The 27323-nt window shown below is 36.3% G+C and overlaps 1 protein-coding gene across 10 annotated transcripts in view; it reads right to left on the bottom strand.

Moving 5' to 3' along the window:
* Positions 1 to 27323, bottom strand: part of LOC120539626 (oxysterol-binding protein 2-like) — a 257524-nt gene that overhangs the window by 33335 nt on the left and 196866 nt on the right. For all 10 annotated transcript variants that reach the window (XM_039769915.1, XM_039769912.1, XM_039769911.1 and 7 more), the window contains 3 exons: positions 15762 to 15879; positions 11660 to 11726; positions 6250 to 6414 (listed from right to left, as the gene is read on the bottom strand). In XM_039769915.1, coding sequence (XP_039625849.1) covers positions 6250 to 6414; positions 11660 to 11726; positions 15762 to 15879 — 350 coding nt within the window. The remainder of the gene's footprint in view (positions 1 to 6249; positions 6415 to 11659; positions 11727 to 15761; positions 15880 to 27323) is intronic.

Below are 27323 nucleotides of genomic sequence, written 5' to 3' on the forward strand. Positions count from 1 at the left end.
TTAGAAAATAATAAACTCCATCTTGTCCAGTTCTCAACATCCTCCACGTAACTTAGGCAGAGTCATTGACCACAGTGTGTTAGCCAGCCTGGCCCGGTCGGCTAACACCGTTGCTAAATGCGATAAAGCCATTGTCAACTTCGGTCTGTTGAACATCCGCTCACTTACGAGCAAGTGGCATCTCATCCATGATCTCCTCACTGATCGTAAGGTTGACTTTTTCTGTCTAATCGAGACATGGCAACAACCTTTTGACTTTGCCCAACTTAACAAATCCACCAAATCTCTCAACCCCGTGGCTCTGGCTGGGGAGGAGGTCTCGTGTTAATGTATCGTGAGAAATGGAAAGTCCTGCTGTTGTCTGTTCCTGCCTTCAGTTCTTTTCAGTCTCTTGTGTGTGAATTAACTGGACCTATTCCTACTATTATTGAAACTGTTTACCGGCCCCCTAAATCAAATAATGACTTTCTGAACGACTGCTGTTTTTCTTACTTCTAGGGGATTTCAATATATGTACATATGGATAATATCAATGTTCCTTTTACTAGAGACTTTACATCCTGCCTTGAGAGTTTGGATTCCAGCAGCATACTTATGTTCCCACTCACTACAAAGGACATATCTTGGACTTGCTTTGCTGTTCTGGAGTTACCCTGCTTGATTGTACTACAGATGAACTCCCCATAACTGATCATTTTCTTATTTCATTCAATGTTAAACTTGCACTTTCCGTAATATTAAGAATATTAACTTAGACTCTCTTTCCTCCAGTATTGATTCCCTTATGGACATTCATAATTTATCCACTCCTGAAGAACTGGTCTCACACTATAACACTGGACTTAATGGTATTCTTAACTCTCTCGCTCCATTAAAAACTAGATCTGTTTCTTTCTCCTTTTCTGCTCCCTGGTTCACACCTGAGCTTTGGCTTTTGAAAGCCAAAGGCTAACAACTTGAACGGTTGTATAAAAAAACTGGACTTTGTTCACAAAGAGATGTACAAAAACCATATACTTTATTACAAGGACTGTATTGCCCAAACTAAATCTAACTATTATACTCACATTATTTCTTCCAATGAAGGCAATACCAAGTCATTGTTTTAACTGCTTAATAAATTCACCCCCGGATTCTTTACCTTCTCAACTTTACTAAACTGATTTTTGTGATTCCCTTATGTCCTTTTTTAATGAGAAAATCCAGAAGATACATCAGTCTCTCAGTACAGATTCTTTCAGTACTTCATTTGAATTTCACCCACCTACTCACTCATTTTCCTCTTTTCTTGTCTGTAAGTCTTAGCCATCCACCTGTCAACTGGACCCCCTCCCTACAGTTCTAGTCAAAGCCTGCCTCCCCTCTCTGGTCCCTCTTATTTCTGCTATAATCCACTCTTCTCTCACTACTGGTACTATTCCTTCATCTTTTAAAACTGCTGCAATAACCCCAATACTGAAAAATCTTGGTGCCAATCCGACTAATTTCAGTAATTTTCACCCTATTTCTAAAATTTGCCCTCCAAAATTCCTGAAAAAGTAGTAGCCACTTATCTCATAATAATTTGTATGAAAAGTTCCAGTCTGGTTTTCATCCTCACCACAGTACAGAAACCAGTACTTGTTAAAATTACTAACGACCTCCTTAAGGCTGCTAATTCTGGTTTAATTACTACACATCCTCCTTGACCCAAGTGCGGCCTTTGATACTATTTGTCACACTACTCTACTCAACTAGCCATGTGCGCCCAAATACGTTGCGCGTGTTAAAGTTGTCTGTGAAGGGCTCCCTGTGTAAACGCGGCTGCCAGTCATGAACTAGGCCATTCGTCGCACAGCATTATGATTTTTTATAAGGGAAACAAAATTACAAAAGAAAACCCTTGGACATTGATTCGATAGGACCAGCCTACTCGGAATCACTGTCTGAATAGTAATTATGTGGTGGTGTAGGAGCATTTCTGTTTCTGTCCGTTCACAGTCCATCTCATTTTCATGACGCTATCGTTTCCTCTCACGATGTCTTCTCAACCTTTCTCCATCTTGCAGGTTGCTTTGTGGCAATCCAAAGAGTAAGGCAATATACACGGAGCAATGGTTATAAAAGGGGGACACATAGGTATCCAGGCTCTTTAAAGCATAAATAGGGATCACTTCACTGACATGTGAGCAAGCCACGGTACAACTGTGAGACGCGCAGCACTCTCCGGCTACAACGTAACAATAATAATTTCCGTAATGTGCTGTTTCGTTGTCATTCATATGTTACGTAGGCACGTACCTTTTATTTTCGGCAATCTCATTCTCTAACCAGGCCTCAGGATCTAACCAGCGTAACACTGTCCACCACCCCTTTCGTTATTCCGGCACATTGTTGATATCCGTGAGTAACAACAACGTACTAAACTGGAAGGTGGTCTACGCATGCGTGGAATTCGCGGACAAACAAAGATCAAGATCTAAATGAAGATCTCTTAATTTAAAGCACAACAATTTGTTTAGTTTGAATGTCTGTGTTTTCAAGTGTAACTGGAGTACAACAGTCTTCAGTAGTATAAGCCTGGAGGAGATTCTTAATGCAATGCCTATGTTTTAGCTGTCTCTCTACTGCCATCTAGTGCTTCTTCTAATTCATTCGCGGACAAACAAAGATCAAGAACCAAATGAAGATTATATATAGAGATAGATTATCTTCGATTGACATTACCCACACTCCACTAGATTGGTTCAGATCTTACATCTCAGGCCACACTAAGTTTGTTCAGCTTAAAACTTTCACATCCCAACCCACTACTGTTACTTCAGGTGTGCCCCAGGGCTCTGTCCTGGGGCCCCTCCTTTTCATTATTTATCTCCTTCCCCTTGGCAATATCTTTTGTAAATATAACATTAGCTTCCACTGTTATGCTGATGGCACCCAGCTCTATCTCACTAACAAACCTACTGTTTCCTTTCCACCCTCCTTGCTTATTGATTGCATAGCAGAAATCAAATCCTGGTTTTCTTCAAATTTTCTTAAATTAAATAGTGACAAAACTAAAGTTCTCCTCATTGGTAGAAAAATCAACATTATCCAAAACTGATCATTTTTCCTTCGTTATTGATAATTCCTCTGTCTCCACAGGTTAAAAGTCTGGGTGTCATCCTTGACAGTATTTTATCCTTTCAGTCCCATATCAATAACATCTCCCGGTCTGCATATTTCCACTTGCGTAACATTATACATATTCACACCTCCCTTACTCCCCACACCACTGCTATCCTTGTTCATAGCCTTGTCACATCTCATCTGGATTATTGCAATGCCCTTTTCCTTGGTCTTTCTCACAAATCTCTTTATAAGCTTCAACTGGTCCAGAATTCAGCTGCCCGCATCATTACTAGAACCCCCTCTATTCACCATAAGTTAAATTCCGCATTCAATTCAAAATTCTTCTGTTAACTTTTAAGGCTATCCACAACCTTGCCCCTCCATATCTGTCTGACCTCCTCCATGTTGCCATTCCCTCCTGTACCCTTAGATTCTCTTCCTTCATCCACTTGACTGTCCCCTTCATCTGTCTTACCACTATGGGGAGCACAGCATTCAGTTGCTCTGCTCCCCTGCTCTGGAACTCACTATCATCTCAGCTTAGAAATATTGAATCTTTTTCATTTTTCAAATCTAAACTTAAAACTAATTTGTTTAAGACTGCTTTTTCTCTTTGATTACAATTGCTCTGTCTGATATTAATTTTTGTATTTTAGTTTTGTTTATAATTTGTGTTTTATCTATTGTTCGGTGTCCTTGAGTGTTTAGAAAGGCGCCTACAAATAAATAAAATGTATTATTATAATTTTGATGACCATATCATTATGAGCATCCATCTATGTCTTTTTTGTTTAATTCAACTTGGGCACTTTACTGATCTAAATAACACCCTAGGTACACCTACACCTAGGTAGATTCAACCAGGTAGAATCAAGTACACAAAAGATTTTAAAAAATAATAAAAAACAAGGCCATATACTCAAAACACAATATAGACTAGTTTTACATTTAGAATGTAATGGCACTTAATATCATCACTCACCTGAATTTCGTACCTGGCAATGTGTACTAGCCATTGTACTTAATCAATATAAGACAGCAAACAGAGAAATTCTGGATGGAGTACACATTACTTGCAATTGTACCTTTACTCATAACTGTAGCTTTAATGGTTTATTAAAAGTGGACTCTACTTGGACCCATAAATACACTGGGCCAAAACTAACAAGCACCATGTAGTTGTTTGTTCACATAGAGTGTGTGTCCAATGTAATATTAACATTGTCTGATTTTATAAATACAATATTTTTTTTGTATTTTTTTCATAGCAAAATAATAAAAATATATCTATATAATTTACCATTACATTGTCAGCATTATTTCATATATGCTAACTGTATGTACATTGTGACTGCTGAATTAAAAAGTTTCTGAAATACTGTATATAGATATTCTGGCCTTGGGGTTTGAACATTTTTTTTCTCGACACTTAGAATAATACAACTGTTGAAAGGGTCATAAGCAGCCTTGAGAAAAGTGATGAAATGTCTTATTCATGTCATAATTCCATATTGCATGCCATCCATCCATCCATTTCCTAACCCGCTGAATCCGAATACAGGGTCACGGGGGTCTGCTGCAGCCAATCCCAGCCAACACAGGGCACAAGGCAGGAACCAATCCTGGGCAGGGTGCCAACCCACCGCAGGACACACACAAACACACCCACACACCAAGCACACACTAGGGCCAATTCAGAATCGCCAATCCACCTAACCTGCATGTCTTTGGATAGTGGGAGGAAACCGAGCGCCCGGAGGAAACCCACGCAGACACGGGAGAACATGCAAACTCCACGCAGGGAGGACCCGGGAAGCGAACCCAGGTCTCCTAACTGCGAGGCAGCAGCGCTACCACTGCGCCACCGTGCCGCCCCCATATTGCATGCATATCTACATTTTGAGGCCCTGACATCCCATGTGGGCATCATCCTCCTATTACTATAATGACCTTACACAAAAACTGTCTTTAAAATGACTGGTAAGGAATATATGCATTCCTACTTGAGCTGTTTTTTCACAGTGTAGCAGAACATCAATTCCACCGTTTTAGTGCTCAAGGGACAGTGTGTCAATAAAAGACAACAGTTATAATAATCTTTTTTATCAGTAAGTGACATTAAAGATCCCCCAACAAATTTTAAAGTGGAGGTAGACATTAAAAATATGCAGAAGGTGTATGTTCTTTATTGAAACATAAGCACCACAAACGTCTCTAAGAGATGGTTGTAGTGGATTCAGTATATTGCATCCAAATGGTATGTAGAACTTGAAAGTACTGAGCCCTACAAGCTGTGCAAATCAAGCTCTGGGTACATCTGGAACTTGATACTTCACACAGGTAGAGGGAGGACGTCGGATGGCAAGTACAGTCAATATGGTATTGCTACATCATCTGTGCTTTCCTTTGTGGACCCTTTACGTTGCACTGTAGCAGGCTACAGTACAATGGGCGGTGTCAGCCATGCTGGTTAGGCACTGATATTCTACTTTATCATGCGCCAGCAACAGAAAATATTGCACAAAATAATCTTATGAAATCTGGCTGAACAGTGCCTATGTGTGTTGGTACCTGTAACATATTACACAATTTATTTATTAGATTTATACTAAATCTAGGTCAGTAGAGCAGTGAATACTAGACATACTTTTCCCTACTGTAATTATTTTGACATTTTGTTATTTACTTTTTTCTTTTACACATAAAAAGTATTTTCTGTTGTTAGAAAAAAAAAAAATCTGAGCTTTTAGTTCAATTTTTTCTCATGGTAAACATAACCCTAAGGAGGCTACATTCACCCCGTTGATCTTGTTTATTTAGACTATGCGCTATTATAATGGTAAAAAATTTTATGATATTGAGACTTGGGGGAGGGTGAGGGGTCCCCAGAGACTCTAGAATTCCTGCTAGTTTTAGGTAAAGACTTACTGTCAAATTGGTAAAAGCAGTTAGCAAGTATTTGCTTTTAGATATATTTCAGAATTTCTGTAGAACCTCTTTTTGTGTTTTTATTTATGTCTGTCATTAGTTGAAACTGGGAAGGCAAACTTCATTTTTTCTTGAGTAAATACGAGTTATATACAAAAACCTTGAACTTTAATTATTTTCTAAGCTCACATTCCCATTACAAATGCTAACAAAACTGTTCTGCTAACTCACAGGCATGGGGATCTTGGACAATTCTTTGCCAATGCAATTTTTCATGATGCTCCATAGATTAAGACTGTAATTTGGCTTGTCAGGAATACGGGTGCGTCTTTTCTTCTTCTGCATAACTTCTTTTCCAGGTGTATTATTCTCTTTAGCTTGTGTACCATCAAATACCTACAGATGAAAATTGAATACATAAATTACATTTTATCCTTTTTAGACAATAACATACTTTTCGTATATTTAATAATTTTGTGCACTTTTATTCAAATGCTTGAAGCACAGTGTCACAATAAATTAGCATTTCCCAGGTCTAGTTGTAAACAGAAAAATATAAACATAAAAGACGTGCAAAATGTTTAGCATAAATAAATTCCCTTATTAAACATGCTTCCAAAATCTTTGTGCCCAAAGGGAGAGAGAGAAAGAACTGAAATCTTCAAGTCCTGCCCTTTTACAGGCAGTAAATAAGGTTATGTACATTTAATGGTGCATTATTCACATGGACAGGTTAACAAAAACCCTGATTACAACCTGACCTAATAAAAGTAATTTAACTATTTTGAGATAGATTTATCCAGTGGTTCATCGGGTTTTAACCTATTGCTATTTTTGTGATCTTTTTCATTTATGGTTTTGAAGTATGTAGATTTCAGTTTGGATGATTAAATTTAATTATAAAATTATTTTAATTATTTTGGCATTGCTTCCCAATGGCATTTTGTTTAGTAGGGCTGACAACAATTTGTGTAGCGGTACCTATTCCATAGATATGTACTCAGGATGGAAGGTCATGACCTATGATGTCACTAGTTTAACTGGTTAAAGGTCAACATGATGCACTTCCTGGTATCCAAAGAGAAGCTTGGGAGCTTATGCTGATAGCGCGTTGCCACACTCAACACACGACAAACCACCTTGATTTGGACCCGAATGCAGTGGGTGACACCTCAGCACCACGGGTTTTTTATGATGGCTGGAGTGCCAATCCTGCTACCAACCCCCAAGTGTTCCCTGTAAGTTAGAGGACCTGCTTGCAGGGCTGGATGCAGATTAACGTCATACCCAGGACAAAGCAACTGCAGGTTAAGAGATTTTAGAATCAACTCTGGAATTTATGGGATTGGAATTGGCAACCTTACGATTGCTAGCGCAGATTCTTAGCCTCAGAGCCACCACTCTCTCCCAATAATATAATAATACTTAATGGTATCCAAGATTGCAAACCTACCTTGAGAATTTGCTTTTACATTTCTTCTGCTTAGTTTTTACAGGTAAAAGAACTTTACCTAAAAGTTCTGCCATTGATTTAAGGTTTTTGGTTTTGGTTTTGAAGTTTATTTTTATCTTTTGGCCTTGATCTTTGCTTGATTATTTTGACATTTTATCTTCTCTCCCTTTTCTATTTAAATCTGCCCTCTCAAATTTACAGTAGAACACAAGTGGCACAGTAGAAAGTTTTTGATCTGAATTCTTCAGTAGGAATTCTTGCAAACATTATATTGATTAATGTCAGCAGGAAGTACAAAGATAATTTATATTTGTAACAGCTAATGGGCCAACAATGTCTCCTTGATTAGCTACAGCGCACCGGCCATATTTGTTTTCATTACAAATATGTCATTGCATTTTCCCTTTAAAAATAACATTCCTGAATATAAAAATGTATTTCATCCTGATTAAAAGCAGGTAGGGCTGTGTGATATGGATGGACATAGCAATAATTGCTCCAATCGTTTTTGCATGATACAGCATTGAACAGTACACTTTTTCACTTGTTTACGGTATAATGCACTTCATTACCTCGAATTGAATTGATTGTTTGTGTGTTTTACATGCCTGAAATATCAATGGTTGGTAGCAAACCTTGTTTTTTTCTGTTGTGCTTGTATGGTAATGGAAAATATAATGAAGACTCCTTTACTAAACATTCAAACTCACAATAGTAATCTATTAATTAAAGAATATTTAAAATAAAATAAAAACTAAACCTTACCAGAGGAATTTGGACTGCAACTATTTAAAACAATGTCACATCTCAGATGGGATTCCATAAAAACTAACACTGATCACACACCCAGCAATTAGAACACCTGGACTATTAGCTTTCAAACAAAACCTATTGATCAGTGTCTCAGACTAAACTGATATAAACTGATTACAATCATCTCAAACAACCTTTTGTGGTATCTCGCTATTGTATAAAAAAATCCTGGGATGAGATGAGACTTTTTCAGAGAGACACTTTCAAGTTCCGCGAGACAAGACTTTGTGCCAAGAAATTTAACCACACTCCGGGCCAGAAATAAAAGACAAAGAGTAGATGACAGTGTCATAAAGAGGTTCAAAAACGTTGGTGCGATACACATGCAAAGCAGGTTAGAGATAATGAAAGTACTAAAATTCTAAAGTCTCAAAAAAATGATAGTAAAGATCTCATTAGTGCAAACAAATGGAAATTATTACTCGGTGAAATATCGGAACAGCGAAAAAAGATTGAATATATTGTTCGGATTTAAACTTTAAGTCGGAGATTTGTAGATCGTCTAATTTGTGTTGCCATCAGGGAAAAGTAGTGTTTCTTCCTAATGAAGAGGCATATCCACGAGAATTAAAACATTTGTTGTTTGGTTAAAGTGAAATCCACATACGTGAACGGCTGAGATGCAAAGTGGCTGGCGCGTAGCACAGGATGGGGGGTTAGTGAGCGAAGCGAGCAGGGTTCGAAGCCCCCTTGCCTTTTAAATGACAATAGTGTAGACTTCTAGGCATTAAATTAAATTCTGAATCTTTACTGATTTGAAATTTTTAATTCATTCACTTAGAACTGCACACTGCTAGGAATGTCCAACACAAGTGTTAATTAGCACAGGCATCATCCTGGGAAATTAACATGTAAACTTGATAGTGATTTTAAGATTATGAATCCTTTGCCTAATCATTTTTAATTCCACCTGTGGACAGGCCTTTAAGTTTGGAATGCATGCTTAAACGAAGCAAAGAAACAGAGAGACAAAGAGGATTGTCAACACCACCCAGACAAGATATCTGTATTCCCACTGAAATTGGTAGATACAAGACCTCTGCAGACTTTTAATAAACTTTTAGAAGGGGCTAGAAGGGACTCATCTTTATATTCATGATCATCTGTGTCATTACTTTCAATAAGACTCTTTCAAATAGTGTTTTGTTAATTTATATTGTTTGGTGGATTCAAGGTATAATGTTAAGAGCATATAGTGTAGGTGACTGCCATATTCCCACATGAGTTAGTGACTGAGAAGGGACACCTTCGACAATGGCAGCACAATAAGTGGGTAACTGCTTTGGTAAGTGACACAGGTGTAGAATAATGCTCAGGTCTGAAGACAGTTGTTTGGTCTGCTTAAGACAAACTACTAAGTTTGTTTGCTGTCCAGAAGTGGGAATGCCATACGCGTTGGGTGGTAAAAACCAGCTACACTAAAGTCTATTTTTCCTTGTGAAAAGTGTCCATGTGCAGATAGGCTGTACATGTGGGGAGCTATAAAGCATTTACACAAAGGAGGCAGTTTTCTTAAAGCAGCTGTCCATGTACAGATAAAGTTGTACATGTGGGGCACTTTAAAGAAATCTCATTTTGCTTAATGCAGTTGTACATGCACAAGAAAAGCTATACACATGGAGCACTATAAAGCAGATATATATAACATTCATATTGACAGACTAGCTACCTATAACTATATCATAAGCGAACCAAAATAATGAACATAGGAACTTTCATGATTCCACTGTTGTGGTTAAAAGTTAACGTTATTAAAACAATTGACGCTATGGCCAATTTGACAGTTATTGCAGGCATCGGTAGGCTTCTAAGTGTAAAAATAATTTTGTCAATTTCTCTTATTTACTTACTATTCTTGACAATTCAACTTGATTAATTTTTGAATACAGACTTGTAGTACTTACAAGTGCTTTAGTAAGGATGAGTCCTGCACTTGTGACATCTATCAGTTTTTTATTGGCTAACATTACAATAAAAACACATTGATACACTAAATGTAAATACATTTTTGTTAACTTAACTCAACAATGTTAACCTCTAGATAAGCTGGGCTGCAATGGGGGCACAAGAGATGCTACATGGTTTAAATTATGTTAATCATGTTAATCACACAATAAAACAGACTCTCAATAAATAACATAATCATGACCATATATATAAGTCAATTAACTTCATAACTGTGATAATTTCAGCTGACAATGAGGATAGTGAAACAAAATACGTTGGCCAAAAGCATTCTTGGATAAAATAATCATAATAATGATCAAAAACAGACAAAGTCATAGTTCTAATTAGTCTCCTCCTAAGCATTCTGTAATTTCGTAAGTATGTGTTGTGCTGTCTAATAAGAAGCATATCATTTTTTAAGTCAATTTTCAGCATTCCCTAAAAATATAGTACATCTATTCATATCACACCAGTTCTGATCAATTCAGAATTGCCTGGAGACATCTGCTATAATGTGTGTGGCTCCTAATGTCCCAGTGCACTGACATGGAGACTGCAGAAAAAAACAGTGCAGCCTTCAGATGAAATGTAAAACAGAGATTATTACTCTGTGTGGTCATAAAAAATCCCTATATATCATTCAAAACGTGTAGGGTATTCCCTGATGTCCTGGCTAAATTACCCATCTTGGCCTTGTCCATTCTGGTCCCCCAATTATACTCTCTTCTCTAGTTGTCTCTCTTTTGCCCATTCACCATGTGGGGTGAGTGTACTGGTGCAAAAAGTCTGTCACTGCATCATCCATGTGGATGCTGCACATTGGTGGTGGTTGAATGGGCTTTCAAATGTCTATGAGTAGGTAGAAAAGCACAACATAAATGTAATTATTATTATTGTTATTAATAAATAAAGGTGTACTGCCTATTTAGGGATCAGGCATGGCATTTAGCTTTGTCTTATCCCCAAGACCCTTTTTGTATACCAAGGTTCTGCATAGCTTATGACATACTACAGATCTGCAAAACCCTCTGCAACTGAAGTAAGGTACTCTTTGTAGACATAGTCACTACTACAAATTTGAAACACCTTGCTTGTTTATACTTTTTTCATTAACATATGGATAAGCAGTTAATAAAAATGTTACAGAATAGAAATTGTGACAAGCTCTTACCAGTAAGAAGAATTGTTAAAATACAACACACACGTTACTGTGCTCCTACACTTCTGTTAAAGCTAGCCCCACCTTAGCCCACCTAAATATCATCTGCTGATGATCTTGCAGTAATAATAAATATACACCTTAGCAGAAATGCACATTTCTTTAAAAATTTACTGCAGTAATTTGCAAGTCTAAAAACAGATTTGAGTGTGGCTTGAAAGGTGTAAAAGGGAAAGATTTAGTATGTTAAATATTCCACACCAACTCACATGAGCGTCCAGCTTCCAATCAATATGACAACTTCTGCCTGCTTCATTTAAGTTGCCTTCTGAAATTCTGAAATTGAAGATAAAATGTCTAAGAAAAGTTTTCGCTAAACAAGGGAAGAAGCAGAAACTGCAGTAATAAATCAAAAAATTTATATAAAACTTAAAGTACAATTTTCTTAAGCTTAATAATAATAATAATGATACATTTTATTTATATAGCACATTTCCCATGCTCAAGGCTTGTAGAATCTTACCACAAATCTGTTGCATCAAGTGCCAATAAGAGAAAACACAGCTTTGTAAGCAACAAGTCAAACAATGAATGAGCCTTAGCCTAAGCAGAAGCCTCAGACTTATACTCTGCTAGTCCACAACAGAACAACTTTCCTGTCACTCATTAGCCATTGTTAGTGGTGCTGGGTGTTATATCAGCCTCTCCTAAAATTAATAAAGGTAACAGGATGAGATGAAGAGGTGCATATACTGACTATCTGGAGCTATTAAGGATTTTATATACCATAGACAAAGAGAAATGTTAAACATCCATGAAGAATGCAATTCTAAATATTCAATTTATTGCAACCCAATCTCAAGAAATAAATATGAAAGATGTATTGGTTCTTTCAGTAACAGCTGCTATTGTATGTCATGTTGTACCTCAAATTATTGTATATATTTAGCATAATCTCTCTCTCTCTCTCTCTCTCTCTCTCTCTCTCTCTCTCTCTCTCTCTCTCTCTCTCTCTCTCTCTCTCTCTCTCTCTATATATATATATATATATATATATATATATATATATATATATATATATATATATATATATATATATATATATATAGATATATAGAGATATATATATATATATATAGAGTCCTCCATAATGTTTCAGACAAAGAAACATTTTCCTTGATTTAATGTGTTTTAATATGCGGTTTAAAATTACAAATCAAACAATTCAGACATGATTAAAATGCACATTGCAGACTTTATTTTAAAGATACCTGCATACATTTCAGTCAAATCATGTAGAAATGACAACACTTTTTATACACTGTCCTCCCAATGTATATTGTCTGATTCGCAAAACAGGGAATTGCCAGTACAACACAAGCCAGGAACAACAGCATGCCTTACTGAATTTAAACACTTGTGCAGCTCAGTAAAAGGGTCTCATACAGACAGAATATAGAGGAAGTGGACATTGTACATATTTCAGGATATTACTTCTTTTAATCTGTTCTTAGCTATACAGTGTTTAAAATGTTCAATTTATTAAATGTGCCATGTAAATGTTAAGCCTGTCAATAATTTATTTAATAATAATAATTTATTACATTTATATAGCGCTTTTCAAGGCACTCAAAGCGCTTTACATACAAGGGGGGGATCTCCTCAACCACCACCAGTGTGCAGCATCCACCTGGATGATGCGACGGCAGCCATAGTGCGCCAGAACGCCCACCACACACCAGCTTACTGGTGGAGAGGAGACAGAGTGATGAAACCAATCAGTGTATGGGGATGATTAGGAGGCCATGACGGTCAGAGGCCAATGGGCAAATCTGGCCAGGATGCCGGGGAAACACCCCTACTCTTTCCGAAAGACATCCTGGGATTTTTAATGACCACAGAGAGTCAGGACCTCGGTTTAACGTCTCATCCGAAAGACGGTGCTTTTTACAGTATAGCGTCCCCATCACTATACTGGGGCATTAGGACCCACACAGACCACAGGGTGATGTCAATGCTGTATTTAATAAGTTTGAGGAAACCATGATTCATCATATACTGTTTTTGATCAAAACCCTCAAACTTTGCAATGGTTGAAGATTTCAGATGAAAGTGTTACATTCAAATCTGACTGAAGCTATCATTTTTACTAGATCTGCTACAGGGCAAAATTATATCCATCCATCATCCAACCCACTATATCCTAACTACAGGGTCAGCGCTACCCACTGTGCCACCATGCCGCCTGCAAAATTATATTTATACCCAAAATTCTCATTATTCCAATTAATTACTGTACCTGTTTGAATTCAAAAGAATACAGTTTCCTCTAAAATTGTGTTTTGCAATGACTATCTACAAAAGTGAAGGATTGCATTAAACAGGAAAAGAAGACAAAGAATCAATTATTGTGTCAAAAATACATGTATCGATCAAAACACTGGAAGATAACTAACCAACTCTTATTTTCTAACAAGTAATTATCAGATGGTGCTCATGCACAGACAGCATGTGTGGCTTACATCAACCAACAATGTAAAGAACATGAAATTTGAAGAAATCACTGCAGATCATGTAAGTCATTTAAACCAAGTGGCGCTAGGGTGTTTAGATTAGAAAATCCAAAACTTTTCTCTCCTTAGAAGAATGTTGTCAAAGTAAACCCCCATGGGAGTGTGGATGCACTACTTCCAAAACTGTAAATTTTAGATTTGAAATAAAATACTGCAACTTTGTAAAATGTCTGGGCACTAGCTGGCTAGTGGCCCTGCTTCTGATCACGCTTTTATGTTTAGTGCTTTATGTTTAGTGTTTCTTACACTTTTGTTGCCTTGTCCACATTGTACAAAGGGAAAGTGCAAAACATTCGATAAATCACTCCTATATCTGTCCATTTTATTTTAAGGTGAGCAGAGGTCACAACTACCAGATCCCTAATATTTTGACTACATGAAAATGAAAACAGCAGTGGGTCATGGACATAACTACAGAATGTGCCAATGCTTAAAAATGCTCTGTCAGAATGCATTGGAGTGTATTGAATATGTAAGGGAGTACGTCAGTCTAACTGCATTATTGTGATAGGGTAATAACAGCAAGAGATTATGTTGGGTTCCATTTTCGATTTTTAACTGCTAGCCTTGAATTTCTGTATTAGATCCTTATCACAAGAAGTATATTCAGTGATAATGGAGCAGATCCTCCAGTATCTAAAGAACCGTGAAGCTGGTAAACTACTAACTTAGGTATGACAATAATAGCTCGATGCATACGAGAAAACATTTGATTAAGTGCCACCTGAGAGGACAGGAAGTGGGAGTTCAGTGTGTTGTTTGTAGATGGGTGAAAAATTGTCTCAGACACAGGAAGCAGGGGGTTATGGTCCAAGGAACCTTATTAGAAATGACTGATGTTAAGAGTGGTATTCCACAGGGGTCACTGCTAGGAAGACATGATTGTAGTGTTTAAAATCATGAAAGGAATTAGTACAGCAGATTGAGACTGTTATTTTAAAATGAGTTCAACAAGAACACTGGGTAGTTTTAAACTCTTTAAGGGTAAATTTCACACAAACATTAGGAGTGTTTCTTTACAGAAAGAACCATAGACACATGGGATAAGTTGCCTAGTAGTGTGATAGAAACTTTCAAAACTAGATTTGAAGATATCTTAAAAGAATTAAGTGGACAGGAACAGTGAGCTTTGTTGGGCTGTAAGGCCTCTAGATTGTTCTAATGTTCTAGTGTTCCATCAGTAGGTTTACAATAGACTACACATAAATGTGTTATCTTGTCTCCTGATCATCACATCCACATGTTATCTGGACTTAAAAGTATACAACAGTGATGTTGTGCAATGTTGTCAAATGTATTCAGGCAAACAAAATACATGTGAAAAACCAGGAGTCAGGGTACAAAGTGTTAAAAAGTGTAAAGCACCCTAGTACTGGAAAAGAAATTTACTACACTAAAAATTTTCAAAGTCGATCCAAAAGAGAGATAATATATCACAGACTGCCATCATATTTATATTGTCAATACCACTGACATCACAAATGCAATGATCATGTGATATGGGAAACGTGTCATGAAAATAAAACAATAAGCTGAACTAAAATAAAAAAGAAACTGTGTCAAAACAAATAAAAATAATTATAAACGCATAAAAATAAGTTCTCCTTAATAAAAAAACTCAACATGCATGTGTAGCATCCTTTTATTGCTACATTAAATATGAATAATTTTTTCCTTTCCTTTTGTATTTTGTTCTTGCAATCATGGGCAAAAACAGAAAACGACTTTATCATTCTTCTCTACCATTTCTTTGTGTGAAGAATTATATGCATTTGCTTACTGTATGTGTATAGTTTACCTGCTTGGATTATGATCTCTAGTTACTGTGATAAAGGCAGGTGTGTCCTCCATGGCATCAAAGTATTCTGTCTCCTCATCTTCATCACTAGTTTCCACTTTCAAAGGTCGTACACCTCCTGAAATTCAAATAACAAATTTAAGAAGAACTGTTTATCAATTTCTCATTCATTTCCAATCACTAATTTTAAAGTTTCTAGCTAGTTGTACAACTAATGCACCTTTCCTCCTGCATGTTTAGAAGGCTGCGGTGGGCTGGTGCCCTGCCTGGGGTTTGTTTCTTGCCTTGCGCCCTGCGTTGGCTGGGATCGGCTCCAGCAGACCCCCGTGACCCTGTAGTTAGGATATAGCGGGTTGGATAAAGGATGGATGGATGCTTTTTCTCATTACAGCATAATGTAACATACTGGTCTTCATCCAATTCAGGGTATAAGAGAAATTCTTCTTACTCAGGGTAACGGCAATGTTGTGTCCAGTTTGAAAAGTCAAAATTATTTAGAATTATTGGTCTATTGCTACTGCAGCTGCAACATGTTAATTTAAACCTAAATATTAATCTATAGAGTAAAAAATAAAAAAAACATGCAAGTTATATTCTGTTCTAGTCACATCAGAGCACCATTTAACAGTTCTCCATTATTTAATGTAATGAGCTACTTTGCACATCTGCTTTTAGGAAAAATAGAATTATCCTACATTAATAAACATATGAATTATACAAATCCACCTTTTAATCAAAAACATAAGCTTTGACTAAAGTAATGAAAGAGATTCTGCCATTTTTTAGATCTGAACATAACTCATTCTTTGAATATAGCATTTGATAATATTGAGTATGACATCTTCATTCACCATCATCAAAGCATTTTGGATCAAGCTCTTTCTTGTTTAAGACAGTACTATTTAAAGTTTAGTAGATGGTATTTCTAGAGTAAAACTTGGGTATTCTAGAATTGTATGATCATTAACATACATGTTCTCCTTCAATCCTTTCACCTACAGAAATAAAGAAACAGCTCTAGATGCATACAGTACAATATGGTCTTCCTCTATTATCTGCACCATATACACCAGCAAAAAGTAAAAATGTATTAAATGTTTGTAAACTTGATAGCTTCTTGATGTCAGCATTTTATATAAATTTATTCAGAAATGTACAAAATATAAAGAAAAGGAGGTCTGATGGCTTCTAAAACAATTAACATGCTGTTTCTAAACAAGTGGCCAAGAGGGGAAAAAAAGACAGAAAAACAAAGTTATGTGTATATGTGTCAGTATAGGCTTTGGTATCCCACTGTACTAAACTGGATTAAGAGAGTGCCATGTTATATATTTAATAAAAATAATATAAAAGTGTTCAGAATATTTTAAGTTTGTAATAACCATCTGTTTAATAATAATAATAATTATAATAATTTTATTTATGTGTTTAAATGGGTTAAATGCCAAAAAGCAACATTTTTCTGTACTAAATGAAGTTTAGACATGAACTTTGAAATAAATAAAAATGTCTGTTATAGTCCAGCTCTATTAGCATGTTTTATAATGTCTGTACTGACTTTAGCTACAGGCTGACCAGATTGATATTTGTTCTGTATTCAGCATGAAGACTTCTACTCGTAAAGATTGGTATCTTTGGATTTTACTCTCCTGTCAGTACCCGAACACTTTAAGATAAACTACTTAAATCCGAGCGATGCAATGTAGATGCAATATTAGACTTATGGGAAGTAAAGTCTTCAGTTATGCAAATTAATAAAAAACATGAATTATTACAAATTAATATTCTAGGAAAATATTTATGTAGTCACTTTGTCTATATCAAATAATAGTAAAACTGCTGTAATTGCTTTAGTTTACCATTTAATTAATTAAATGGTTCAAATGAAATAATTAAAGAAGTTAAAACAGTCAGAACAGTTTATTATTTCAAAAGTGAGAGAAGGACATTAATTTAAAGTTCATTTTACTGACACAAACAACTTTAAATTGCTTACACATATAAAAAAAATTAAATTATGACATAGTGATATACAGTACATTAAATACTTACATAGCTTGCCTTGTATGCTTGAGTATCACCAAAAGACTGTTATTATTATTCTCAAGTGGCTGGCAAAGAAGAGTTGCAGTAGGTTAAGACTATGCAGGAGGTAATTTAGTTTCTTTTATTAATGCTGTATTAAAGGGTTTATGGCATTGTAGACTGCAGAGTCTCAGCTATGAGTATTTTAGTCTTTCTTCTTTGCACTAATTTCCTCTTTTTCCTGGTTTACAAAAATCAGTATCATTCTGTCTTTGTGATTACAGCAGCCTGTCAGCAGAAAGCAGGTTCAGGAGAAACTGAAATTCAGAAGTCAATGACCTTAAGAAAGCCTTTGTTCCACATCTGAAATCATAGTCTGCTTTCTTCAGATCCTCCTACAATTTATTTGTTACTAAGTGCTTTTGCTTCCCTTTTGGAACACGCAATTATGTAAGCAAACACAAAAGACTGAAGATTGCCAAGAGGCTAAACTACTTAATGCACAGATTTAAAAGGATCAAATGTGACAGCTCAGTGTTAGTAAGCATATGGCCTGTTAACATCCTTACTAGCTACCAGTTTCCTCCCAAACTTTAGGGTCATACCCCCTAAAGACATATTGGTTAAACTGAAAAGATGACTAATGAGAATTAAAAAAATCTTGTTGCTTATTTATCAATACTCTCATTTTCAGTGCCAGTATAAAGTGAAAGGACTGGAACCAAATGTATTGGTCTTTATTTACAGCAAGTAAACTTATGAAACTTCCCTCATGTCACCTACCCTAGAAATGAAAATCAGACAAAACATAATCTTGAGAAAAAGGTGGGTTCTGTGAATTTCCAGAGTATGAGCAATGGATAGTTACTCTAATTACTTAAATTAATATAAGGGTCCGAGGAAAAAATCTGAGTAAAGGTTAGAACAGAATGCTAATCCTATTTATACCAGATGATTTCACACGTGGTTGAATACTAACACACTGCAGCAGCTATAATTGGTTTGCTAAGTCTGAATTTCACCTCAAATAACAGGTGAAAAGGGGCAATTAAAAAATTAGGCTAGTTTCCGTCACTTTTTTTCCTCAGTGTGTGCCTTTACTTTAATGTTAGAAAGTGCTCCAGCCTGTAAAATCTTCAAAGGTGTACTGTAATTGGATGAATGAGAGATAATTGTTAGTAGTCTATTGAGACTTCTGCTTGAAGGATTCATACATATTACAGTGGGAAACGTTTTTAATAGTTATTCCCATCTTAGAGGCATGTTACAATCAAAATCTTATTTAAATAGTAAGGATGGATAGAAAAGGTGGCATGGTGGCGCAGTGGTAGCGCTGCTGCCTCGCAGTTAGGAGACCCGGGTTCACTCCTCAGATACTCCCTCCGTGGAGTTTGCATGTTCTCCCCGTGTCTGTGTGGGTTTCCTCCCACAGTCAAAGACATGCAGGTGAGGTGGATTGGCGATTCTAAATTGGCCCTTGTGTGTGCTTGGTGTGTTTGTGTGTGTGTCCTGTGGTGGGTTGGCACCCTGCCCGGGGTTTGTTTCCTGCCTTGCACCCTGTGTTGGCTGGGATTGGCTTCAGCAGACCCCCGTGACCCTGTAGTTGGGATATAGCAGGTTGGATAATGGATGGATACCTTCATAAAAAGCCATAATGAGTTTAATTTTCAGAAAGTTTAGGGGTGCAATATTAGGCAGTAAAAAACCATTTCAAAATTGTTATGTCAAACTAGCGGTAATAGTCAAGATCATAATGTTGACACCAGTGAGAAACAAAACACCACCACAAATAATTGACAAATGAATCAATTAAGTAGAGATAGCAGTTTTACCTACCCATACACCACATTATTTTGATATAACTACTCACCTGCCTTCAGCTCCAAATTTCTCGGCAGAAACTGGCCTTTCATTGCCCTCTTTGTTGGTAACTTCAAGAGTGAGAAGTAACTACTGAAGTGTGTAGGCTTATAGTGCTGCCATACTGTAGTTCAGTCCTCTCAAGTCTGGAACCAGTTAATCTCACTTTTACTATGCCAGAGACCGTTACATTACAGCTTACATGCCTACAGGTGGTAGTAACTTTCCACCTTTTTCTGTCCTGACACTTCTTCCATTCTCATAGCATTTTTAAGACACCACATAGAGAGTTTAACAAAGACTAAATACAGCATGTTTAAAACCTCTGTATAGCACAAGCACATTGAAATACTGCATGGCAGAACTCAGCAATAAGAACGCAATTACAGTATGTATTTAAGGAATTGAGACTGATTGTCTGTTATTCACCATACCAAGCTGAACAGTATGGGTGGCACAACAGGAAGCATTTTCACATCTGACATTGCTTGCAACATTTGAATCCTGCCTGTGGTGACATTTTATATTGAGGTTGCATGTCTTATTGTCAGTTTTTGAATGTGCTTCCCCAGGGGCCTTAATTTTTGTCTGAAAAACCCAAGCACATATTTTAAGAGCAACAGGTGCCTCAAAACCGATATGAAGTGTAAGTTAAAGTGAGCAGAGTTGGGACAGATTTTTTTTCCTTATGACAACTGAGCATGGAAAACAAATGAAGGATGCAGAGCTTTTTAAAATTCTATGCATTTTTCAGTATTGTCGATTTTAAATCCCAGATATAAAAGCACTAGCTGATAAAGGGTAGATTTTTCTATCTACTTAAATGTAAAGTAGGACTCCAAGTTCCAGTGGTATTGGTAGTGAGGAGTGCAAAATGTAGTATTAAAAGTTACATTTGATATTTTTGAAGACAAAGTAATTTCTTCATAATTATGATAAAAAAATTCCCAGAACCTTGTCTCATTAAGTGATGCATAATCTAAAAATTAAATGCAGTCTGTGAAAACTTCAAATCGTGGAGTTTGGCAAAGTTTACCTGAAACAGTTTGCTTTGTTAGTACTGTAAATGCAAAAAAAAAAGAAAAAAGTTTAACATGGGTCAATTGATCTGTGCAAATGAAAGGCTGTTTGCTTCATACGTAAATAATCTCTGTAGAGCAGCAGACATTGAGTGACATTTAAAGGAGTGCCAGATTGAGGCTAAGCAATGGTTACCAGCTTTAACTACTCATCAAACAGGTCAGATTAGGTCATTAGAGACTGTCCAATTGTTTTAGCTGAATAATTATTTAAGTAAATTATCCATATTATTTGTTCAAAGTATTTCTAGCTCAATTGCAAATTAATTATTTCTAAAGTCTTTCAATATCAGTAGATTCATATTCAGTTCCATTTACTTTTATAGCACTTTTAACTGAAGGTAGGCTCAAAGTGCGGCAATAAGTTCAAATGTAAAATAAAACTAAAAACATTACAAATCACTAATTATACAATACACGCATATAAAGATACATATTTGTTTAAACACAGTATACTGTAAAAAGCTGTTCCAAACTGATTAACATAAAACCTAACAACATTCACTATTTTCAATAACATTATAATTGAGCTAAGGCCAGTTGGCAAACAGAGGAGAAGAAAAAGGTTGCAAGGGCAGTTCTATCCTGGTAGGATATGGTGATTACAATGAACTATAACTTCTTTCGAGTAATATACATGGCCAGGATCAGAATTAATTATTTTCCTCAAAATAAAAACAGGTAGACTGAAGAAAACAAGACATGTCAGGGAACAGATGTAGTGATGACTTCATTTACCATTTTACTAGTTTTAAAATACATAATGCCACAGAGGGCTGAGGGCACAGGGATTGTTTTCTAAAGACTAAGGAAAGGCCAAAGGAAAAAACATGTGTTAACATATGCAGCTTCAGAAGTGAAATACGTGTATAGACTGCATGAACGATAAGAAAACCATTAGACTGCAGTAGTGGCTCAGTGGTGCAACAATAATGTTGACTCACAGCTCTGTTTTGAATACGGCACCTGGTCACTGTCTTTGTCAACTTTAAACATTCTCCTTGTGTCTTCATGAGCTTTTCTACTATATACTCCCAATTTTCCTCACATATCACTTAACCTTGCCTATTAGTTTGACTGTCAACACTAAATTGGTATAGGGTGAGTGGGTTTACCCATGAGTTTGCCCTCCAATGGACTGGTGTCATGATCATGACTGGTCCTGACTTGTACTTTTGTTTTAATTCCATGCCTGATAGACATGCATGCTATATTAACTGGAGACTGTAAATCAGCGAGTATAAGACAGTGTAGCTTTGTGAATGAGTGTGTTTTACACTGGGCTGGTAGCATATGCAGAACCTGAACCTGACTTATGACAGCTTACTGTTGGGTTAGGCTATTGTTTCCTGTGACCCTTAACTGAATAAACAAATTAAACATGGATAATGGGTTTCAGAAAATTAATGGATGTTTGATTGTGACTTGGAACTCCCCAGCTGGTCCCTGTCTTGCTGGTTTGCCAGGTCCCACTAATGTTGTCTTATTTGAACCATATATGTTGAAATTTGAAGTTTTGCTGCCTTGTAATATTAATTTTATTTTCCTCATCCATGTAGGTTGCCCCTGCCTAATGTGTAGTTCATGTTGTTGGAAGATCAAGGGGTTTTTTATCAAGCAGATGGAAAAATAATTGCAATGTAGCTGGCATAAGTAACTAAGGATGACTTTGTGAGTGACCATGGTTATGATTTAATCCTTTTGCAAGGTGTGACGAACAAACAATGTTTTTTTAAAAACTGCAATATGTCTTACTGTACATGTTCCAGAAGAAGTCAAGTGCAATAGTATTTTAGGTTTAGGAATGGCTAAAAGCATCTTCTCTTTCTGCTTGAATCTGTGGGATGCCTTGGACCAGGGGTGGGCAAAGTCAGTCCTGGAGGGCCGCAGTGGCTGCAGGTTTTTGTTCCAACCCAGTTGCTTAATTAGAAAATAATCCTTGCCAATAATTTAATTTCATGACTTGTTAATGCTTTAAATCTGCCACGTCAGGTCATTCTCATATCCTAATTTTTTTTTCCTTTCTAAGGATATTTGTCCAAATTATTTGAAGTCTAAAACTGAGGAGTAATTCTCAGCCCTTTACTTTTTTCTCTTCAGTTTCCTTCTAAGTATTTAATTAAACCAAATAGTGCACATTAAATACACACAGGTGTAAATGGAAACAGGTTAAATGGAGAAATGCCAGTTTCTTTTGTCATTTGCATCTTATTGCTAATAAGGAGCAATTAAAAACCAAGAATACAGCTGTTTAAGACTAAAATAGGCAATAAGGGTTCAAAATCTTAATGAGTGAGACAACTAAAATGGAGAAGCGTTACTTGAGCCATAAGTGCTTCTAATTAAGTAACTGGGTTGGAACAAAAACCTGCAGCCACTATGGCCCTCCAGGAATGACTTTGCCCACCCCTGCCTTGGACACATTTATCATTTTTTTCGTCCTCACTTCATTACTTGTCAACTACTAAAGAAAGTATAATTTGTGGAGTTTGTAGTTGTTGCGAACATAAGGGCTTACATAAGCAATGGCAATTTTAAATATTACTATTATATCCACACAAAAATAAATTCTATTTTATCATCAAAATGTAGTTGTTTTGTACTAGAATAGAGCATAAAAATAAACATATGAACACTTCAATTGATGTCTTTTAAAATACACTTGACTGCAGATTGGCTCTGTTAGTCAATGAACAATCTTAAAGGTGACAAATGATGCACCTTCTCTGTGTCATGACTTGAAGTTTTTAACATTATAATGTTAATTTTTGTACCTTTTTGACTTGTTCCTTGTCATTTACTAATTGATATACAATTGTATAAAAAAAGATGAAGAACACTGTAAAGTTGGCTGACTGAAATGAAGCAGCCTTTCCATTAGTGACTTCAAACTAGGTTTGCTTTTGAGTGGTCTGTTAAGTTTGAAATCTTAGACGTTTAACAGTGGATTACTATCATTTTCCAATGGCATTAATCAATTAAGATAGCCTCCATTAATATCCATATGTCCAGATTGATTTAAAAAGAATTAAACACTTTCAAAAGTGAATTACTCAATAACTAAGTAATATAATATAAACATGTAGTCTAAACCAGTTTGTAGGTTTAGGAATCCTGTCAGTTTTCTTCTTAAACTTACAAATATGCAATGTAGACCCCCTCATGTCACACAACACACTATAGTCTGATTCACTCCTGATCCATTGTAAAATATCACAATTTATGATTTACTCGCTATCCATAATGTGTTCTTCTATTTCTTCAAGTACAGAAATCTGGAAACAAACTCTGCAAAAGAATGGAGGGAAAAATATGAGATCTTAGCTAAGATACTAGACAATAATGCCTAGATTGCGCTATGTCAGGGCATCCTCTCATCACTATTTAACCTTTAGTAAGTATCAGAAAGATTCAGCATATAGAACTACTGAAACTCCAATGGAAATTACGTAAAGTACAATGTTAGTATCACAGAGTCAAAATGTGTAATGCTTGCAATCCCCTGGATTATTATTATTATTATTATTATCATTATTATACTCTCCTCTCAGCACTCATAGAAACACTGGTGCATTTGCCAGAGGTCAGTCAGACCTCTCAGGCTTTGAATTCAACTTGTTGTTCTGCTGAAGAATTCTTGAAGAATGCATGGATGGATCTCTTTCATGCTGATTCTACATAGAAGTTTGTCTAGCTGCTCTTGGAACCTGGTCTTGATGGTTCCCAGTGCACCTACAACTACTGGAGCAACTCTTGTCTCAATCTCTAGGCCTTTATATTCCATCATTATTATTAGGCTCTTGCCTTTACTCAAGGAACTTACACCATTCGAGATACATTTGGTATTGCTGCTCATCTATAATGCACAGTCACAACACCTACAATACTGAGAAGATGATGACAGTTTAGCTTCATGTACTGAGTTAATATCTGGACTTAACCAGGAACTTGAGTAAAAAGGAACATCAAGTCAAAGTTGATCTCTTTGTTTATTTGAGGTTCCCTTTTTAGATGCTTTACATTTATAAAAAAATTTAAAAATGTAAAAAATGTACTCTCTGACACTTAAATTCCTTCATTGTCATTTTATTATTTTTCTCTGGAGAATCCTTTCTTAATTGTATACAAATATTAATAATTAAAAAAAAAGTTGAGCTTTAACAGGTGTTAAAGACATTGACTGCTAAATTCAATGTTATATCCAACGGTGTGCTCTGGCAGTAGGCATTGCACTGGTATGGCCATCCAAGGAGTGATCGTTCAGAGTAGATTAGTTTCTTTATTTGTGAGTGGCAAAAAGTTGGTTACTTATTCCAGAAAATTAGTTAGATAAGCCAAAAAAGAAATGCTAAATTCTACAAATGATATAAGCAAGTTTCATGAAGTCTTAATTGGTAAAGATCAAAATGGAAAAAACAAACTTTCTCAAGAAGCTTGTCTTCTGATGATTATTTTCCATTGAGGAACAAAGTACAGAAACTAGAGAAGGTGTCTTGGTCTTTTATAAATGGCTTTATCATTTGCACTTGGAATAAATGTTTTCATGTGCCAAAACACTCAAAAAATACCCAAACTCAGGAGCAATGAAACACCAACTAGTGCCAACAAAACAATGGTAAATAATAATAGAAAAATTACTTAAATCACCCTGAGAGTAAGAAATGGCTTAAATAAAAAGGAGTCTTAAAACAAGGAAGCAAAACCTAAAAACCAAGGCAAAAAAACAAATTAATCAGAGCACACAAATACTTTGCTATATTCCTAGAAAATGTATGTTATACTGTATATGTTTATTATAATGAATCCAGTTATTACAGGTTTGCATATTTACAGGGTCATTATTATCATGGGGAGCAGAGTACAGTGAACTTCTTCCTTGTGTATGCTAATCAGCATGCATCCTGATGCCTTTCTCCCTTACCTGAACAATAATAGTGTCAATATACATATAATAAAATAACAAAAGTCTTTTTAATTACATTAACGAAGTATGTTTAGATATTACAGTATAGGAGGATTTCAGTTTTTTAGACAAGAGGATTGTCCAAGCAAGGTATACACAAACATGTACACTTCATATGTTCTAGCCATATGCAGTCACAATTTTAAGTTAATCAATATTTATTATAATTAATAATAATAATAATACATTTTATTTATATAGTGCCTTTCCCATGCTCAAGGCACTTACAGAATATAAGTAAGAACGGCAGGGTATACAGTATATAGCATAGTACAAAGCAAATGAATAAATAAAGAAGATTAAGACAGTAAATTCAGAGAAAGCCTAACAGACAACAGAATTGATGGTCTAGCACACACAAACAGGTTACATGAGCATCTTGAGTGGTAAACTGAAAGAAGGGGAATGAAGTCAAGTAGAGCTAAAAGCCTTCCTGAACAGATGAGTTTTGAGTTGTTTTTTAAAAGAATTCATGGAGTCAGCTGATCTGATTAATTTTGGTAGGTCATTCCAGAGTCTGGGCACTATACAGCTAAAGGCCCTGTCGCCCATGGAGTGTAAATCAGTGTGGGGCACAACAAGATTGCCAGAATCAGAGGACCTTAGTGGACGGGCAGGCACATAGTGATGGAGAAGGTCACTGATGTAGTTTGGCGCAAGGTTATTTAAGGCTTTGTAGGTTATTAGTAGGATTTTATATTCAATTCTGTAAGACACAGGGAGTCAGTGAAGACGGAGCAGGATGGGTGTGATGTGCTCGCTGCTGCTGGTTCGAGTCAGGACTCTTGCAGCTGAGAGGCAGGGCTGATGAGATCACCACCAAGATTGACTGGGAAGGAGCTCATTTTATTAAGTTGCATTTTAGTCCCAATTTGCAAGAGTTCAGTTTTGTTGTAGTTTAATTTTAAAGAGTTCTGCTCCATCCAGGTTTTAATTTCACTAAGGCAGGTTGTGAGCTGAGAAAGCTCTGATGAAGTTCCACTTTTAACATTGAAGTAGAGTTGAGTATCATCTACATAAAAATGATAGCCCAGTCCTTGGTTATGGATAATATGGCCAAGGGGAAGCATATAATACAGAAGAGAAGAGGGCCGAGGACAGAGCCCTGAGGAACTCCTTGTGTGACTGGCGCTGAGCTGAATCTGCTGTTGCCAAGACTAACAAACTCTTGCCTATCAGTCAGATAGGACTTGAACCACTGGAGGGCAGTGCCAGAGACACCCAGCATGTTCTCCATTCTAGACAGTAGAATGTAATGTCTGACAGTGTCAAATGCTGCACTGAGGTCTAATAGAATTAATATGCTGGTTTGTCCAGAGTCTGCTGCCATAAGCAGATCGTTGGTTACCCATAGCAGAGCAGTTTCACAGCTGTGTCGGGCCCTGAAACCAGACTGAAAGGGTTCCATCAAATTATTAGACGTTCAGTAATTGGTGAGCTGGAAAGTTACAACACGCTCAAGAGCCTTTGACAGGAAAGGGAAGTGGGAAATTGTTAAGATTGTCAGCATCAAGACCAGACTTTTTTAACATTGGGGTTACAAAAGTGATTTTTAACAAACGCAGATGTGACTTGTGAGAACTTAGAGAAGGAGCTGGATGGAGTGGGAAAACAGGGAGAGATATAAACAGATGA

This window comes from Polypterus senegalus, chromosome 11 (genome assembly GCF_016835505.1).
Source record: "Polypterus senegalus isolate Bchr_013 chromosome 11, ASM1683550v1, whole genome shotgun sequence".
Taxonomy (NCBI): domain Eukaryota; kingdom Metazoa; phylum Chordata; class Cladistia; order Polypteriformes; family Polypteridae; genus Polypterus; species Polypterus senegalus.